The sequence below is a fragment of the Hemiscyllium ocellatum genome, chromosome 9 (assembly GCF_020745735.1).
Source record: "Hemiscyllium ocellatum isolate sHemOce1 chromosome 9, sHemOce1.pat.X.cur, whole genome shotgun sequence".
Classification (NCBI taxonomy): Eukaryota; Metazoa; Chordata; class Chondrichthyes; order Orectolobiformes; family Hemiscylliidae; genus Hemiscyllium; species Hemiscyllium ocellatum.
In genome coordinates, this window is record NC_083409.1 from 57418842 (window position 1) to 57439211 (window position 20370).

Below are 20370 nucleotides of genomic sequence, written 5' to 3' on the forward strand. Positions count from 1 at the left end.
GTCCCACTCCAGTCTCTGTTGGAGTTGGTCATTGGGATGGACAGAAGCTGCTCAAGAGCAAGGACTATACAGGTGTTGATGCTGGGGGCAGTCTTGTGTACCCAATGACATGCAGTCTTGGGAGAAGAGACCAGTTATTGGGCGACTCTCAGCTGGTGTTGAGTTGTCTGACAACTCCACGGAGGCAGAAGTGGCAAGATAACTTCCAGGCTGAGGTGGAGCTGCTACTGAAGAAAATCAGACTTTATGTATTTAAAGGAGAAGAGATGAAATCCCTTGGGAGGAAGATAGATTTTAAGGGAATTTTGTGACTCAGTGATCACTGATGCTTGGGATAGGTTGCTGAGAAAATTTGTGAAATCTGCCTAGGTAATGTCGGTCAATCAACATAGAATATGTGGTCTGTCTGACTACAGTTTGCGTGTCAATTCACAATCGCCACATGTTCATTCTGTTATTTAGAGTATATGATAGATAGAACTGATTATTTGCTTTGTTGACTCATACAGTTAAACAAAAATATTCTGTACCTTTAAAACATGGAATCTTAAGCTCTGTTCTTTCAGTAATTAAGTGGGATTTCACATTTCAATCTACTTGACCAATCGTTACTAAATTAGGAACTTCTCTGGTCTCATAACAGCTAATACTCTCCACTGAGGAATGAAGCAGACTCAAGGTCAACTTGGGATCAGAATTCATAAAATAACAACTATTTTAATGGAGTATGTCAGGCATGGTGTTTATTAAAGGTATGCAAGATTGAACTCATTCAGATGACATAGAGTGCTTCATTTCCCAAAGAATGGCGGACTTATAGAACAAGGTGATTAGCTTAGGTGCTGATTGCTGATTTGCTCAGATCTTGGTTAATTCAATTCAGCTACAGAAGTCAAAGAGGAATTTTAACAGTCTTTGCATTCTCTAAGTTATCCTGGATGTTTATGCTACTCCCAATGATTTATATATCTGGATTGGGTGAAATGTCAATGTGAAGCTTTATGGCAGTGTGAGATACGCCAAGTACACAACTAACCGGCCGCCTTGTAAGCAAACATGCTGTTAGCAGATTTTTAAAAACCTTGTCTAAAAACATGCACACAAAACTTATATCCATGTTCTTACCACATTTCTTGGCAGCTTCAATGCACAACTCTTCAGCAACATGCTCACCCTCCTGGTACTTTATGGGGGAATTTGACACGTACATGAACACTTCAATGCCCTTCTCTGGAGTTGTTGAGAGCGCTTGCAACATGTTTGATTTTCTTTTTTTCAGGCAAAAGGCCATGACACGAGTCCACTTACATTTAGATCCTGCACGAAGATTCAATTTGTTAATATATTTCTTTGCTCAACATACAGAAAGAAACATGAAGCACTTCAGAATTTGTGAAATGCATGACTTAGTATTATGTCCTTTACCATTGCAACTCAAGCAGACAATTTAACAAGAACAAGGTGTAAAGCTAATTTCATATTTCAGCCAATTTTTCTCACCATTGAAGTCAGAGTGATGTTGGGTGGGGTGTAAAACACATTTCACCCAACTGTGTGTTGCATGTTTGGTGATAATTGAGACCAAGCTTAAGAATACAGATCTCTTGAATGCAAGCACAAGGTCAGATTTGTTGGAAAATGCTTGTAAAATGTCTATTGTTCAGCACCTAACCCCCACACCAACTCATGTCCACCCATCCACCTCTATACCCCTCACATCGTAGATGCCAATTCTTAGCCAGTTCATGACATCCATGGCACCTAATAACTCACTTCGTCTCCACCATGAGTCGACCTCAAGTGCCATATGGAGATGAAAACCCTACACACTTGTTAAAAAAATTCCACTTATAAACCTATTCAAAGTTTTTAAATCTCCAGTGATTAATTTCGTTTAAAGCAGACATCTAGTTGCATGCTTTAAAAGCTAACTTAAGTTGTCACTGAAACCTGTGAGCTCAAAACCCCCAGCTGAGGTGATTAAATATTTTGATATTCAGCCAATCTTTCATAATGATATATAATAATAGCCCTTGGGAAAATGTCAGCGAGCTCTAACAAAACTGCATTAGCCAATACAAAATGTGTTTTTATTTCACATACATCTGACAATGCAGTCCAGGAGAACTTTTTTAAAAACGCTGCTTGATTTTAAATGCGTGATGTTTAAGGTCATCACAGTGATACAGATTTTATCTGTCCTTCTAGAGCATTTACATCTAAACCACCACACTGTAGGTTAAGCACCTTGCAACTGTCAGTATTGGGTCGGTTTTGAATCTCAGCTACTTTTAAATAAACCACTAAATTGATTTATGCCTCTGTGCGTGTGTATCATGCAACTCTCTGTGTCTCCTATTAGTGAAAATGGTTTTGGACAGACTTCTCAATCAAGCTCCCAGCCATTATTTGGAAAAGACTCTGCAGTCTTCACAAGTGCATGAACATCCAGCTCATAATTTCAAGACATAAGCATGACTCTTGTTCTCATTACTAAAGATCCTAGAATTTACCTCAATTATCAAAGATCACTGGAATATTTTTCCCATAATTTAAAATATTGACAGAAAAAATATGCTGGAAAATATCATAACTGGGAAAACACTTTTGATCTCCCAGGTTAAAGAAGTGTTTTCCTCCCTCTACAAGGCTTACTATAATCACCAGTACTGTCAGACCAGTGGCATCTCAGAATACAGGATGGCCCCAAGAGACAGTCTTCCTAGCATTGACAGTGTTAAGGAATCACAATAGCACATTCTCAGAACCCCTAGCTGAGATGATTAAACACTATGATACACAGCCAAGCATTCAAGATATTTTTCATGGTAATTACAGATCAACAGTAAATGTTGGCTTAGCCACAGGCATCCACATCCCAAAAATAAGCGAGTTAAAACCTTACAAGCTTTCTTCGATCCTACTCATTTCTTCCAGTTTCAACTCTCCCTCCTCCTTCTTCACCACTGCCAGGTACAGTCACATGTCTGAGGTTGACACAATAGTTATTTTCCTTACTTTGGTGTCTCAGACACATCCTGTAGGATAGCTCTTATCTTTATGAACTTGATTGCCCAAACAGTTTAGAAATTAACCTTCAACGCACATGTAATTTGTAGCAGGGATCAACAGTAAAGGCACATTCGTTGATTACTGCATAGTTCTAAATATATCACCAATGTATTTGGATTTCCTAATCCTATCACATACCTTTACATTGGACTTTGAAACAGAATCGAATAAAAATGCCACTAGATTGCAGTTTGGGTGATAAGTGAAATAGTGATAATTTTTCACTCTCTATTAATCTTCCACTGCGCAACAATAAATGGTCAAACCTGCTGCATCAAATTTTAACATGAACAGATTCTGATCTCAACACCCCAAATTAGTGAGGCAGTTAATTGCCTGATCATGCAATTGAGGCAGTTATTTGTCTCTCCAACAGCTTATTTGCATTTCTATCTTCTCAGGCCCCGAAAATCCTACTTCCTCTGATGATAGTAGAGTAAATTCCAAATTGGAACAAAGACCAAACTCCAGTTTTCAAAATTCACGAGAATTAGTGAAATATAAAAATGCATGCAAATAGGAATAAGAGAGCACTGCAAACAGGGTGAGAGGTATTCTGAAATAATTTGTCTACCAGCATGAATGGCAAAGGAAAGTAACCCACTACTGTGATTCCTTCAGACTTTCAATTCTGGAAAGACTGTCTGTTGGGGTCCACCATCATTCAGAGATGTCACTGGTCTGACAGTACTGGTGATTAGAGTAGGTTGTCAAAATGTTTTGAGCTGGGTAGAGAGGTGAGGTAGGATCCTCAACAGTCTTATTCTGTTTTCTCCACACATCAATTTCAGACTTTGCCCTGTGTTCCTCAACCCACTTTCAGTGTTCTTTTAGGCCAGTTTCAATGCTAAATGCAATAAAATAATTTTGAACCATGTAACAGACACAAGTGAATGTGCATTTAGCACTAAAGGGCATCTGAAAGTACTAGAGGTTGGTAAAAAAGGTGAGTTTCACAGAAGAAAAGTCAGATTGAATAATTTGGAGGACAGAACAAATATTGATTAATGGGGGTAGATTTAAAGGGTTACAGCAGGAGGGGCCCAGAATACATTGCACAAGATTGGCAATGCCAGTGCCAGTTTGAATGGAATGCAAATTCAAACTTAAAACAAAAACTCAGCCTAAGTTTCAGAACACAAAATGTAGTACAGGCATTTCTGATTTCCTTTCCCGCCACACTCCGCTTCTTCCTTTCCCGCCGCAACTCAAAGCCCTCCACTTCTTCCTTTCCCGCCGCACCAACAGTACCCTTCCACTGACACCCTCTTTCGACTGACTGAACTGGTCCTCACCCTGAATAACTTCTCTTTTCAATCCTCCCACTTCCTCCAAACTAAAGGAGTTGCCATGGGCACCCGCATGGGCCCCAGCTACGCCTGCCTCTTCGTAGGATATGTGGAACAGTCCATCTTCCGCAACTACACTGGCACCACCCCCCACCTTTTCCTCCACTACATCGATGACTGTATCGGCGCTGCCTCGTGCTCCAACGAGGAGGTTGAACAGTTCATCAACTTTACTAACACCTTCCATCCCGACCTCAAATTCACCTGGACTGTCTCAGACTCCTCCCTCCCCTTCCTAGACCTTTCCATTTCTATCTCAGGCGACCGACTCAACACAGACATCTACTATAAACCGACTGACTCCCACAGCTATCTGGACTACACCTCCTCCTACCCTGCCCCCTGTAAAAACTCCATCCCATATTCCCAATTCCTTCGTCTTCGCCGCATCTGCTCCCAGGAGGACCAGTTCCAACACCGCACAGCCCAGATGGCCTCCTTCTTCAAGGACCGCAGATTCCCCCCAAACGTGATCGACGATGCCCTCCACCGCATCTCCTCCACTTCCCGCTCCTCTGCCCTTGAGCCCCGCCCCTCCAACCGCCACCAAGACAGAACCCCACTGGTTCTCACCTACCACCCCACCAACCTCCGTATACAGCGTATCATCCGCCGTCATTTCCGCCACCTCCAAATGGACCCCACCACCAGGGATATATTTCCCTCCCCTCCCCTATCAGCGTTCCGCAAAGACAACTCCCTTCGTGACTCTCTCGTCAGGTCCACACCCCCCACCAACCCAACATCCACTCCCGGCACCTTCCCCTGCAACTGCAGGAAATGTAAAACTTGCGCCCACACCTCCTCCCTCACTTCCCTCCAAGGCCCCAAGGGATCCTTCCATATCCGCCACAAATTCACCTGTACCTCCACACACATCATCTATTGCATCTGCTGCACCCGATGTGGCCTCCTCTACATTGGGGAGACGGGCCGCTTACTTGCGGAACGCTTCAGAGAACACCTCAGGGACGCCCGGACCAACCAACCCAACCACCCCGTGGCTCAACACTTTAACTCTCCCTCCCACTCCACTGAGGACATGCAGGTCCTTGGACTCCTCCACCGGCAAAACATAACAACACGACGGTTGGAGGAAGAACGCCTCATCTTCCGCCTGGGAACCCTCCAACCACAAGGGATGAACTCAGATTTCTCCAGTTTCCTCATTTCCCCTCCCCCCACCTTGTCTCAGTCGGTTCCCTCAACTCAGCACCGCCCTCCTAACCTGCAATCTTCTTCCTAACCTCTCCGCCCCCACCCCACTCCGGCCTATCACCCTCACTTTGACCTCCTTCCACCTATCACATCTCCATCGCCCCTCCCCCAAGTCCCTCCTCCCTACCTTTTATCTTAGCCTGCCTGGCACCCTCTCCTCATTCCTGATGAAGGGCTCTGGCCCGAAACGTCGAATTTCCTGTTCCTTGGATGCTGCCTGACCTGCTGTGCTTTAACCAGCAACACATTTTCAAATGTGGCACTGTATAGGCATGTTAATTTATTTTTACAATGTAGATACTGCAAATATATTTATTAAGTGAAATCATGTCAAATATTTTATGCAAATTGATTGATGTGCTTTTTCCTACTCTGAAAAGGGGTCACTGGACCTGAAACATTGATTTGGCTTACTCTCCACAGATGGTGCCTGACCTGCTCAGTTTCTTCAGCAATTTCTACTTTTTCCTGAAGTGCTATAAATTTCCACAAGAATGTGCTTTGCTGGGAACACCAGCATTGATTACCCATCCCAAATTGCCCTCAAGGAAGTGGTTCTGAGCTACTGCAGCTTTTCTCATTAGGCTGAGTAGTAGTGTAATTAAAAAGCAACCACATTTCTGAGAGTTCAAGTCATATTTAGACCAGACCAGAGAAGAATGACAAACTTCCCTCTTCAGAGCATTCATAAACTCAAATGATCTATCACCATCACCTAGAACCTCTTGATTAACATTCTTTGGAGAACATTGCTCACCTGGTAATTACACTTTTAAAGTCAAACTGAGTTGAGATAATGTGGAGAATATTCCTTTGTGATTGCATCATGAATCAGTAAATGTAAAACCATACCAGTTTCTTATTCTAGATTCATTTAATGTATTTATATTTCTCAACTATCATGGTGGGATGGTGTCTCCAGTGTGTTTGTCCAGGTCCCTTATTGTCCTGTTAACATACCCAGGGTTGGGTAAAATAGGGTAGATGATAGCCCAATGGTATTATCACTAGGTTATTTATCCAGAGACCAAGCTCTGGGAACCTGGGTTCCAATCTCGCCATGGCCGGTGGTGGAATTTGATTTCATTGATAACCTGGAAATAACAGTCTAATGATGGTCATGAAGCCATTGCCAATTGTCAGGGGGAAAAAAAACCCATCTGGTTCACTCATGTCTTTTAGGGAAGGAAACTGTCCTTCTTACCTGGTCTGGCCTACATGCGACTCCAGATCCACAGCAATGTGGTCGGCTCTTAACTGCTCAACCACCCGGTGGAGGTCACATCCCACCAATGAATGTTTTGAAATCCCACAATGATACCATTACCTGGTTAACCTGCTCTTTTGAGCTGGCAGATAGAATGCTCAGCGGGTCCTGCTTTAAATGTGCAAATCAGGATTCAACTGCAAGTATAGTTTTGGTTCTGCATGAAACTTTTCCATGAGACCAAACTTGCTGAGGGCCAGAGAAAATCTGGGGAGGCAAGGATTCTTTTGTTTTGTTTTATTTTTGTAATTTCTCTTGTGAACTAGTTCTTGGCCTCACCACACAAGGATGCCTTAAGCATTCTTTATCGTGGTTTCACTTCTCTCACCAAATTGCAATTGCTTCAGCACTCCCCACTACACTTAATGGGTCACCAAGGAAGGGGGATATTTTATGGGTATCGTGGAAACTACCTCTTGCAAGTGAAATCATGTTGCCATCTAGGTGATAAACCTTGACTAGGTTTCGGAGGATTCTCACCGTAAAGCCCAATGCGTTTTCTCACCATGTCGTGGCAAACACGCCTCATCTAACTACCTACACTGGCCCTACAACATCTGATTCTTGCTTCACCTTACCATGTGCTGTTCCCAGAGCAACTCATCACTTATAGATATCCATCTTATGCTGATGTCATCTTTAAAAGGTTGTTGCAAACCCAGATGAGCACTGGCATGCTAAAGTTGCCCTGAACAGTCAAGGGCATTTTCTGAAGATGTCCAAGAAGGGGAAGGTGGCACCACAATTCTCCGACAAGGAGCTGGAGGTCCTGGATGAGACACTCATGCAAAGACCGGCAGAGGAGACCACACCAAACACTGGCACCTGGTCGCTGTCATATTGCCGGTCCAGAGGAACCATCATCCAGGTTGATCGGGTTGTTAAGAAGGTATACAGTGTGTTAGCTTTTATTGATAGAGGGATCGAGTTTCAGATGTTGTAGATGTGCAAAGCTCAGGTGCAGCTCCATTTGGAGTTACAGGAAGGATGTGGAAGCTTTGGAAAGGGTATAGAGGAGATTTACTAAGATGTTGCCTGGTATGGAGGGAAGGTCTTATGAGGAAAGGCTGAGGAACTGGAGACTGTTCTCGTTAGATAGAAGAAGGTTGAGAGATGATTTGATAGAGACATGCAAGATGACCAGAGGATTAGATAGGATCGACAGTAGAACCTTTTTCCTTGGATAGTGATAGCTAGCATGAGGGGACATAGCTTTAAATTGAGGGGTGATAGATATGGGCCAGCTGTCAGATGTAGGTTCTTTATTCAGAGAGTAGTAAGGGAGTTTTAATGGTTATTGGAAAAACATATGGTCGATAATGAATAGTGTAGGCGACATGGACTTCAGATTGGTTTCACAGGTCGGCGCAACATCGAGAGGTGAAGGGCCTGTATTGTGTGAAATGTTCTGTGTTCTAATTGCCAGCAATGCCAAAAGGTCTGTTACCACCTCCATTGTACCAGGCTAAGGGGCACTCTTTTCTGAATACATTCACTGTGTTACTGCACCTACCAAGGCTCATGCTTTGCCACTTTCACTACTGCCCAAAACATCTTTCCTCACTTACTGTCACCCCTACCACCCCACCCTATCCTACTGGTGAGGAGTGGGCCACTATTAGGCACCCTGACCCCAAACAAGAGGAGAATCATGGCCTTCGCAAGGGAAGGTGTGGGATGCAGAAATATCCTTGTCTGATCAGCTAAGTATCACACTCCATTCCACTGCAACACTCACATCAACCCCACTGCCAGTCTCATTATTACACCACCACTCGTGACACTCCTTCCAGTTGTGTCACGCATTTGCTGCCAGCATGGCTACCATCTCCACAGTGAAATGGCTGGCATCTCCAGAACCACCTCCTGTAACTTTATGAGGTCTCAGATGGCACATCAGCAACACCTCTGCCACCTCAGAGAGAACATCAGATTTTGAGACTACGGGAGCACCTCACAGCAACAGTCTCACAGTTGGGAGGGAGGAAAAAACAATTCACCCCAGGCAGCTGGCACTTGGCAGACTATTGGAGCCTGGGCACCTGCTCATCCCCAGTCAGAGAGGATCCTGTGTGTGTGTCAGCAATCAGAGCCATTATCCCCAGGGAGAGGGATCAGCAGCAGCAGCAGCCGAGAGGTATGCTCCTCATTATGTGGAGGCTGCAGGAATTCATCAACATGAACAGGTTGGTATTTGCCTCAGAGAGCCAGGTCCATCACCCTCAGTCTGCTGGAAAGGCAGACATGGCCCATCACCCCAACCGCTGCTCCTCAGGACTGAAGGCATGAAATTAAATATGTAGACTGTTAGTTTAAGTGTAGAAGGAAAAAAAAAAGCAGAAAGGCCTTTAACTACTTTAGAAACCTTCTACGCGAAAAATAAATGCTCTATGACTTCTTTCTCAATTTTCTCTCTGGAAGATGTTGGCTCAGTCAGCAAGGCTCTGTAGGCATTAAAAGCTATCAACCGAAGGAAGTACATTTCATGGGCAAATCTGAGCAGACTGTTTAAACTTGGGCAGCTGCAACCCACCATACTGTGTTCTCAGCTAATGTCCACCATGCACACTCTAGATCACAAAAAAAGGCAAGAACCTCTCCTGAATTTGCTTTAGCAATCGGCAAGCTACACAAGTCAATACTCCAAATGATTTTGGATGAGGAATTGAATGTTGTGTGTTTTTTTTAAATCACGTCACAAGTTGTATATAAGCACAAATGTTTAGGAGAAACCCATTTTCCTCATTTCTTTTCAACTTATCTGTATAAACAACTTGCCCTGCCTGTGAGAACAATAGCTAGCTACAGTATATATACTGTAAATGGGAAAACACTTTGAAGTTTTACCTAAAAACTTCATTTCCTGTTTCACTGAATTCATAACCCTATTCAAAGAAACTGATAGTTTTGCTTTATTGAGTTGCTCAAATGGGAAATTCCCACAAAAGTATGAGCAAATTCCAGTAAATACATTTGACAGATGACACTGTAACTGGAAAGCTACTTAAAAACTACTGGTGAGAAATCTAAACAAAAGTTTCGGTTAGTTGGCCACGAATATCAAAACCGTGTATTGGGAAAAAATGGGCCAATTTTCTGATGAGAAACAGGAGACTAACAGCAAAATCTGGGCTGTCGATTCAAAAACTTACTAGACAAAGCTACACTATATGTAGGCAGGCCAGTAACTGTAGTTATAGTTAAGCAAATAGAAATAACACATAGCTACATTACAAGAGAAACTCACTGCCCATTTAGAATGAACGCACACCTTTTGTTTAAAATGCTGGCATTTAGGTGTTATTCTGTGTTATTCACTAAGTCACACAGAAAATGAACTTTCCAGACTCTATATCCCCATATTCATGTCTGCAATGTTAGATTATTTTAGGTAGGGTGCTGATAGGATAGACTGATTAGTCTTAAACTTTCCCAAGTGCTGAAAGAAGCAATGTGCAGAATTAATGTTCTGTGAAAGACAAGAGTCAGAGATAGACCAGGTGAAGGTGAGATAGGCATGAAACCTGGAAACAAGCAGATTAACCTTTCCAATTCTGACCAGTATGAAGTAGCACCAATGATATCATCAGAGAAAGAGTTGAATAGGACAGGAACAAGGAATATTACAAACATCCCACAAATAGACAGGCCTGACTGAGATAAGTGCTCATACCCATAGCCTTGTTCTTATCTGGTTACTTCTGGTCAAAGGTCCAAGTGTGCAAGGAACCAATAGCTTAACTGTAATGCCAACCAGTGAACTGCTGGCACTCATCAGCTAGGGTCATAGCGATCAACAGAACCAGGGAGGACAACCCCATGATAACAAAAAACAGCAATTACTAGAGAAACTCATCAGATCTTAGAGCATCCGAAGAGAGAAGCAGAGTTAACGTTCCAAGTCCAATGTGACGTTCCTTCAGAACTGCAACTGGAACAGATGATGAGGGTGCCCACAGTAAAAGACAAAGGCAGCAAAAAGTGGTAAAGGAAGGAGAGAGATGTAAAAAGGGTGTAGATGAAGGTGTGGGAAAGGGAAAATGGGTCCCCATTATTGAACGCAAAGTCCAAAGTACAGAAACAATATATAGCCAGGTAATGTTCAAGTAAAATGATACTTCATCTGGAAGGTGTGTTTGAGGCCTTAGATGGTGAGGAGGGAGATGCTGACTGGGCAAGTGGTACAATTCTGTGATTGCATAGGCAGGTGAGGAGTAGAACACAACAGTACAACACAGTACAAGCTATTTGGCCCTTAATGTTCTGCCAACCTTTTATCCCACCCTAAGATCAGACTAACCTACATATCCTTCAGTGTACTATCTTCCAAGTGTCACTTAAATGGTCCAAATGTATCTGATCCTACTACCACTGCTGGCAGTGCATTCATGCACCCACCACTCTGTGTACCTCTGATCATCTCCCCTAAACCTTCCTCCAATCATCTTAAAATTATATCCCATCATGACAGACATTTCTGCCCTAGGAAAAAGTCTCTGGCTATCCATTCTATCAATGCCTAGCATCATCTCGTAGATCTCTATCAAGTCATCTCTCCCTTCTTCATTCCAATAAGAAAAGACTTAGCTCCCCCAACCATTCTTCATAAGACATGCCCTCCAGTTCAGGCAGCATCCTGGTAAATCTCCTCTGCACCCTCTCTAAAGCTTCCATATCCTTCCTATAATGAGGCTACTAGAACTGAACACAATATTCCAAGTGTGGTCGAAGCAGGGTTCTATAGAACATAGAACAGTACGATGTTGTGCCGACCATCAAATTTCTGTGACCATATGCATGTCCAGTAGTCTCTTAAATGTCCCCAATGACCTTGCTTCCACAACTGCTGCTGGCAACGCATTCCATGCTCTCACAACTCTCTGTGTAAAGAGAGTTATATTCGACAGTGATTGACCAAATCGCCTCTTATGTTGACTGCAATCGAGAGTGTTTTATATAGTTTAAGTTCCATAAGCACGTGATTTGTTGTTGGTCAATCTTTAACTTCTGATTTTCTTTAGCTAAATGCAATTAAGGTTGATAAACTTGACCATTTTTCAGATATGAAGCCTGACTGCTTTGTTTTTTCGCTAGTAATTAGTTCTGCTTATCAAGTCCCTGAACACTGACAAAAGTTCAGTGTTAACAGCCTTCAAGGAGTACTTCTAGCTTCTTTTCTTTTTTGTTGTCTTCTGATAACAAAGTGTGACTCCCATGTGAAAAAATTACTTCAACATTGTCCAGTCCAACAAGTTTAGGCAAAACAAATTGGATTGCCTGTGCAAATCTCAACCGTAAGCTATGGCTCTTTCTACAAATTCCATATCCTACACTTGCTTCAGCAGAAAGGCGTCATATTCACATAGTTCCATACATACATAAGTACTCAGATGCAATTTTGTTGCAAACGGACATATGCTTGCACATGTAAGTATACAATTGAACATACACATGCAAAATACATTTTAATACAGATGAAAAAGATAGGTTCACACAACTTACTGGAGATTTGTTTCTGTCATCTGATGCCTGGTGAGGAGCAGAAGCCTACAAGGGTGAAAATGGATAGGCATCTAAGGCTTGAAGACTACGGAATGGGTAGGTAGAACTGGTGGCTCTGAGAAGTGAAACATACTGGCAAAACATTTTCATTTTTTTTTAAATTGGGCCATAAGAAAAATGCATTTTTATTTTCTAAATTCATCAAACATTCTAAAGCTACAATATAACCTCGTGGCTCTTAAACTCAATCCTGCTGCTAATGAAAGCCAATACATCAAATGCCTTCCTAAAACCCTATTAACTTGGGTGGCAACTTTGAAGGATCTATGGACATGGAACTGAAGATCCTTCTGTTTCTCCACACGGAGAAGAATCCTGCCTTTAATCCTGTACTCCGCATTCAAATTCAACCTTCCAAAGTGAATTAAAGTCATAGAGATGTATAAACATGGAAACAGACCCTTTGGTCCTACTCATTGATGCCAACCAGATATCCCAACCTAATGTAGTTCCACTTGTCAGCATCCAACCCATATCCCTCCAAACCCTTCCTATACAGCTTTCCAGGTTGAACTCAATCTGCCACTTCTCAGCCCAGCTCTGCATCCTGTCAATGCTCCATTTCAACCTACAACAGCCCTCTACCAACCTTTGTGTCATCAGCAAACTTACTAAGCCACCCTTCCACCTCCTCATTGAAGTCATTTATAAAAGTCACAAGAACAGAGGTCCAAGTAGCAATCCCCTGCGGAACACCACTGGTCACCGAGCTCCAGGCCAAATACCTTCCATCTACCACCACTCTGTCTTCTACGGGTCATCCAATTCTGTGTTCAGACAGCCAGATTCCTTGTATCTCATGCCTCCTTACTTTCTGAATGAGTCTACCATGAGGAACCTCATCAAATGCCTTGCCAGAATCCATGTACATTACATCCACTGCTCTACTTCATCACTGTGTTTTGTCACATCCACAAAGAGTTCGATAAGGTTTGTGAGCTATGACCCGCCCTCACCAAGCCATGCTGACTATCTCTAGCCAAATATGGTTTTCCAAGTAGTCATAAATCCTGTTTGAAATAATGGAGGAGTGCAGCAGAGTATTGTCAAGGCTACATCTCTCAGAATGCTGACAGTGGAGGTGAGGGGGAAGATCTGTTTGGTGGTCATATTCCACTGGAGGTGGCTGAAAAGGTCGAGGATGATACTTTGAATCGGTGATTAGTGAGGAGACAAGGGAAACCGTATTGCTGTTTGGAGAAGAAAAGCAAGTGGTGAGGACAGAAGTGCAGGATTTGGGTCAGGCATGGCTGAGGTCCCTATCAATATAAGGAATCCTTGGTTGAGGAAAATGGAGGGGGGAGGGGGAAGAAAGAGTTGAAGGCATGCAGGTGGAAACTGGCAAGATTGGAACAGACGCAATGGAGACAAAGAGTGAGAATTGAATAGAGTTGTGCAGGAAGCAGGGTAAGGAAGTGTAGTTGAGGTAATTGTGGGTGTTGCTAAGTTTGTCATGGATATTGGTGGACTCTGTTTTTGGAAATAGAAAGAGAAGTCAAAGAAGGAAAGGAAAAAGTCAGAGGGATCACATGAAGGCGAGAAAAGGGCGGAAACTGGAAACGAACTGATTAAATTTTCCCAATTCTGGGCAAGCACTTAAATTAGCACCAATGACATCTTTGGAGAAAGACTTCAACTGAGTACAAATGGAGCAAGGAACATTCTATATACCCCACAAAGAGACAGGCATAACTGAGAACCACGTGCATTTGCATAGCCACAGCTTTGACTTGGAGAAAGTGAGAAGAGTCAAACAGAAAGTTGTTCAAAGTGAGAACAAGCTCAGCTAGGTGAAGGGTAGTGGTGGTGGATTGGGAATGTGCAGCCCTCTTTTCAATGACGAGTCAGAGAGCCTTCAGACCCTCCTACTGGGATAATGGACGTACAGAAGGGATTGAACATCCATGGTGTACAGGAGGTAGCTACTGCCAGAAATATGGAAATTTTGGAACTGATGTTAGAAGTATCATGAATTTAAGCAAGAAAGGGACTAAACAAAAGGGGCAAAAACAGTCAAGATAAGAAGCAATATGCTCACTGGGGCAGGAACAGGCTGAATTGAGGATCTGCCATTGCAGTCCTGCAGGTGAATTTTGTAAGGAGATGGAAACGGGCTGTGAAGCTTTGGAGGACTGCAAGGTAGGAAGCTGTGGAGCAGAAAATGCCCAGAGGAAATTATGCTAGTGACAGTCCTGGAAATAACAACTTGATGCTCAATATTGGGGACATAACCCAGTGGAAGACATGAGTCAGTGCTCAACTTCTCTAAGATAGAGGGTAGCATGGCAGACAAGACAACCTGATTACAGGCAGAATTGATAACAACTTCCGGGTTACACCTGAGAGAACAGAGTGCAGCAAGTTCAGAGGGAGAGAGGGTAGAGTGATAAGGAGAGCAGAAAAGTGAAGGCTGCCAATCTCACATCAGCAGTTCTTGATGAAGACGACAAGTGAAAGCAAAGAGGGCAAAAGTGGAGAGGGGGTATTAGAGGTGCGTGAAAGGGGGTATTAGAGGTGCGTGAAAGGGTCTATGTTTGGGGGAGAGGACTCTTTTCCAAAGTGAGAGCAGAAGAGAAGGCAACTGGAGAAGAATTTAATATCACGTCGCTCCGAAAATCATTGAGGTGGGGGTGTAAAAGGGATAAAGCAAAGTACTTTGCTGAGCACAGATTGTACAGCAGAATGTGGTATGTCAGAATATAGCAAATACATGGGATTAAGAGGATTGGAGATAGAGCTGAAAGAAGGGGGAGGGGAGGGGAAGAAAACTCCAGAGGGCTGTCGGCACATGTGAGCCTTTAGAGCTTGCATTTCTTAAGACCTGAAAGGGAGAGAAATGGAACTGTGGATCAGGGCATCTATGGGTCAGTGTGAGGCAGTGGTGATAGACAGACACACAGTGCAGGGTGCTGAGTGTTGATCTTAGGATGCAGCAGAAGCAGCTGAGGAACACTGTGTCATGGAGATACCTCTAGTCTTGGTTAGATTCAAACATAAAGGATGGAACTTGAGTTGTGTGACAGTGTAAGCTTCAGCATTTTAATTTCTAGGTTGAAAGCAGCACCAATAACTCTGCCTCAAATAAAGTGTTAAAGGATAAGGACAAACTGTTATATTGGAATTGAAAACAATTCGCCACGCCTGGGAGAAGGCGGCGATATAAACAAGCTGTTTTAACAACTGCTTGATAAATGGTTGCTTTATGTCACAAGGACAAAGGATTGCCCTGCAGGAGTATATAAGGAGTTAATCACAGGAAAGATGTGCCTGCAAACTGTTAATGCCAAATGTAACAGGAACAAAGAAGATACTTTTGATAAGAAGGCAAGCTGCAGGCTTAATGGTTCCAGAGGAGCAGTCAATATTGCAGAAGGAAGAATCAAAAAGATCATCAATAATGGGACACGACAAACTTGAAGGATGGAAAATTGTATAATAATTCAACTCCAGGATCCTTCAGGAGCAGAACTCTGAAGAACAATACTGCATAAGCATCATACCCTACATGCGTCAAGAGATAGACTCTGTTGGTCAGAATTGAAGCATTATATCGATAATAGCCAAGTTGAATTGTGAGGCATAACTTGCTTAGGAGAGATTTCATTTTGGTTGCTACATGCAATAAAGTTGCGTACAATAAATAATTGTTTCAGTATTACTGAGGAAACCACATCAAGAGTAACGGACACAGTAAATGAGGTGGTTGAATGTGCAGGAAAATCTCTGCTGGACATGAAAAGATCCTTTGGGGCCTTGGACAGAGGTGAGGGGAAGGTGTGGGCGCAGGTTTTACACTTCCTGTGACGGCAAGGGAAGGTGCCGTGAGTGGAGGGCGGGTTGGTGGGGGCTATGGACCTAACGAGGGAGTTGCGGAGGGAACGGTCTCTGCGGAATGCGGATTTGGTGGGGAGGAAGGTTTTAGAGATATATCTCTGGTGGTGGAGTGCGACTGTGGGTGACGGAAATGGCAGAGGATAGTGCACTGTATCTGGAGATTAATGGGGTGGAAGGTAAGGACCAGGGGTGGGGGACGCAAGGTTTGTGAAGGTTTGTAGCTCAGGTTGAGGTTTGATATCCAGACATTTCATTACCTGGCTAGGTAACATCATCAGTGGCGACCTCCAAGTGAAGCGAAGCTGTTGTCTCCTGCTTTCTATTTATATCTTTCTCCTGGATGGGGTTCCTGGGGTCTGTGGTGATGTCATTTCCTGTTCGTTTTCGGAGGGGTTGATAGATGGCATCTAGATCTATGTGCTTGTTTATGATGTTCTGGTTGGAGTGCCAGGCCTCTAGGAATTCGCTGGCATGTCTTTGCTTAGCCTATCCCAGGATAGATGTGTTGTCCCAGTCGAAATGGTGGTTTTTTTCATCAGTGAGGGAGAGGGGGTCATGTCTTTTTGTGGCTAGCTAGTGTTCATGTATCCTGGTGGCTAACTTTCTTCCTGTTTGTCCTATGTGGGGTGGGGGATTCTATCCTTTTTACAGTTAGAGGAATGGGATTCAAAGGTGGAGGTGCAAGAAGTGGAGGAGATGCACTGGACGGCAATGTTGCTCATGTGGGGGGGGAAATTACAGTCTTTGAAGAAGGAGGCCATCTAGGATGGGGCTTGGGACGAGGTGTAGTCAAGATAGCTTTGGGAGTCAAAATAGATGCCTGTGTTCAGTTGATCACCGGAGACAGAGATGGAAAAGTCCAGGAAGGGGAGGGAGGTGTCAGGGATGTCCCAGGTGAAGTTAAGATCAAGGCAGAAGGTGTTTGTGAAGTTGATGAACTGTTCAATCTCCTCATGGGAAGATGAGACGGCGCCGATACAATCATCAATGCAGTGGAGGAACCAGTGGGGAATGGTGCCAGTGTAACTGAGGAGGATGGACTGCTGCACATATCCTAAGAGGCAGGCCCATGTGGGTGCTCATGGCTAATCCTTTCATCTGAAGGAAGTGGGAGGATTCAAAGGAGAACCTGTTGAGAGTGAGGACCAGTTCCACCAATCGAACGAGTGGAGGGGGACTGGTTAGGTCGGCAGGTGGAAGAAACAGAGGGCTTGGAGGCCTTCATCATGGCGAATGGATGTGTACAGGGACTGGATGTTCATAATGAAGATGAAGCTTTGAGGGCGGGGGGGGACCAAAGTCATGGAGGATGTGGACAGCGTGGGTGGTGTCATGAATGTATGTGGGGAGTTCCTGGGCCAAGGGGGACCAAGTTAAAATCTCGTGGGCGGCACGGTGGCACAGCAGTTAGCACTGCTGCCTCACAGCGCCTGAGACCAGGGTTCAATTCCCGACTCAGGCGACTGACTGTGTGGAGTTTGCACGTTCTCCCCGTATCTGCGTGGGTTTCCTACGGGTGCTCCGGTTTCCTCCTACAGTCCAAAGATGTGTGGGTCAGGTGAATTGGCCATGCTAAATTGCCCGTAGTGTTAGGTAAGGGGTAAATGTAGGGGTATGGGTGGGTTGCGCTTCGGCGGGTCAGTGTGGACTTGTTGGGCCGAAAGGCCTGTTTCCACACTGTAAGTAATCTAATCTAAAAAAAAGGAGAGAATTTCAGTGGAGCAGGAGCAGGTGGGGATGATGAGTCAGCCAAGGCAGTCAGGTTTGTGAATTTTAAGCACTTCTCAAAACACTTTGGTATAGTGTTACATTGTTTAAATAAAATTCTTGATCATTCAAATACTAAAATGCAGAAAAAGGACATCAAATTGTCAGGATTAGAGAATTGCTGGGATTTTAGATATCCATTTTCAAAACAGGAAAATCATATTTTACTGATGGATTTGTCAAACTAAGTCCCAGATATGATACATGTTGAACTATTTGACACTAAAAAACTATCTTTAATTGGTCAAAAGGCTCTCTTAAAAATAATGGATTCAGTACTTGACAGTTTTATCTCTTGTAATATTAAATGAACAGCAAAACCATTATACTTGTTTCCATGCAAATTTAGAATGAATGCAACTTTTAATGAATGCCTTTTGCTCATTTGCTTTAACATGATAGTTACTGATACCACTGAGAGTACTGTCTTTCTTTGCCAAATATTGCAGCTTAACAATTATCAGCATAACCAACAGAACGGCTTCTCCCATAACCTTGCGTACATCTTCAAAGCGTGAGAGGGATTGTGATTTCAGTAGATGGATTTCTATGAAGTACAAGATTCATTTTCCATGGAGCAATAAACATGCAACTCTGTAGTTCTAGTCTACGAGATAATAAGACCAGAAATGTCCAGGAGCAAGGGCAGTACATATAAACTGTTCATCAATAGGGTAACAGGTGTAAAACTGTTTGTACAAGACAAACAGTAATATTATTACTTACATTTTATTTCTTTGTATGCATACATCTTCTTCTGATAATTTTTGATTATATTTCTCTGTCTATTTACTATTACAAATTGTCATCCCCTATGCTCCCAGATCAATCAATTCGACCCACCTCCATCTCCGTGCTTACTTTATCCATCAGGACTCCCGCCCACCCTCTGAGGACCCCTTCTCCCGCCTCCAACACACCCCATCCACCTGAACATTCATGCTGGTCTGTTACCTACCTTCAATCTCCATTTCCAACTGCCGCCGTGACAGTGACTGCCTCAGCCTGTCCACCCGCCCTCACCTACACCAACCTCCTGCCCTCACAATGTGCAATGCTGCCATTTCCTCCACTCCAGCCCTAACGTCACCACCAAACCAACAGATAAGAGGGGGGGCACAGTGGTAGTTTGGCGCTCCAACCTCTATACCACTGAAGCCAGGTGCCAACTCATGGACACCACCTCCTACTGTCCCCTCGATCACAACCTCACCTCCTATCACTAGACAATCATCTCCCAGACCAGACACAACCTAATTACTTCAGGAGATCTCCCACCCACAGCCTCCAATGTCCCAGTCCAGGAGCCGCTCACTACCCATTTCTACCTCTTAGCCAAAACTCTCAAACCTGACTGCCTTGGTCTGTTCCTGTTCCACCAAACTTATCCCTGCATACCTTGACACCGTTGTTTCCTCCCCCAGTCCAAGAACTCCCCATCTAGGTTCATGACACCACCCATGCCCTCCACCTCCTCCATGACTTTGTTATCCCCGGTCGCCAACGCCTCATCTTCACCATGGACATCCAGTTCCTATACACATCTATCCGCCATGACTAAGGCCTCCAAAGCCCTGCATTTCTTCCTCTCATGCCAACACAATCAGTGCCCTTCCACTAAGACCCTTCCACACATTCGTTTGGCTAAACTGGTCCTCATCCTCAACAATTTCTCCTTTGAATCATCCCACATCTTCCAGAGCCAAGGAGTAGCCATGGGCACCTGCATGGGCCCCAGCTATGCCCCCCTCATCGTCAGGTATGTGGAACAGTCCATCTTCCGCAGCTACACTGGCACCATTCCTCACTTTTTCCTCCGCTACATCAATGACTGTATCCGCGCCACCTTATTCTCCCATAAGGTTGTTGTACAGTTCACAACTTCACGCGTGTTCCTCCCCAAATTCACCTGGACTATCTTGGACACCTTCCTGGACCTCTGCAGCTCCATTTCCGATGACCAACTCCACACAGACATCTCCTACAAACCCACAGATTCCCACAGCTACCTAGACCATACCTCCTCCCACCTGCTTCGTGTAAAAACGCTCCCTTATTCCTAACTCCTCTGCCTCCACTGCATCTGCTCCCAGGAGGACCAATTCCACTACAAAACATCCCAGATGGCTTCCTTCTGAAAGACCTCAATTTCCCCTCCCACATGGTCAATGATGTCTTCCAGCACATCTCATCCACTTCCTGCACCTTCACCCTTGAACCCCACCCCTCCAATCTCAACAAGGACAGAACCCCACCTATTTCCCACCCCATCCCCATCACCACCCCCAGTCTTCACCTTCC

At 44.0% G+C, this 20370-nt stretch overlaps 1 protein-coding gene across 2 annotated transcripts in view; it reads right to left on the reverse strand.

The window, feature by feature from the left end:
- jak1 (Janus kinase 1) overlaps window positions 1-20370 on the reverse strand; it is a 131653-nt gene that overhangs the window by 74235 nt on the left and 37048 nt on the right. The window contains exons 2-3 of one of the 2 annotated variants that reach the window (XM_060830383.1): window positions 12409-12453; window positions 1126-1317 (exon numbers count right to left, since the gene is read on the reverse strand). In XM_060830383.1, coding sequence (XP_060686366.1) covers window positions 1126-1291 — 166 coding nt within the window. In that variant the 5' untranslated portion in view covers window positions 1292-1317; window positions 12409-12453. The remainder of the gene's footprint in view (window positions 1-1125; window positions 1318-12408; window positions 12454-20370) is intronic. The other variant, XM_060830382.1, reaches the window with a different exon arrangement.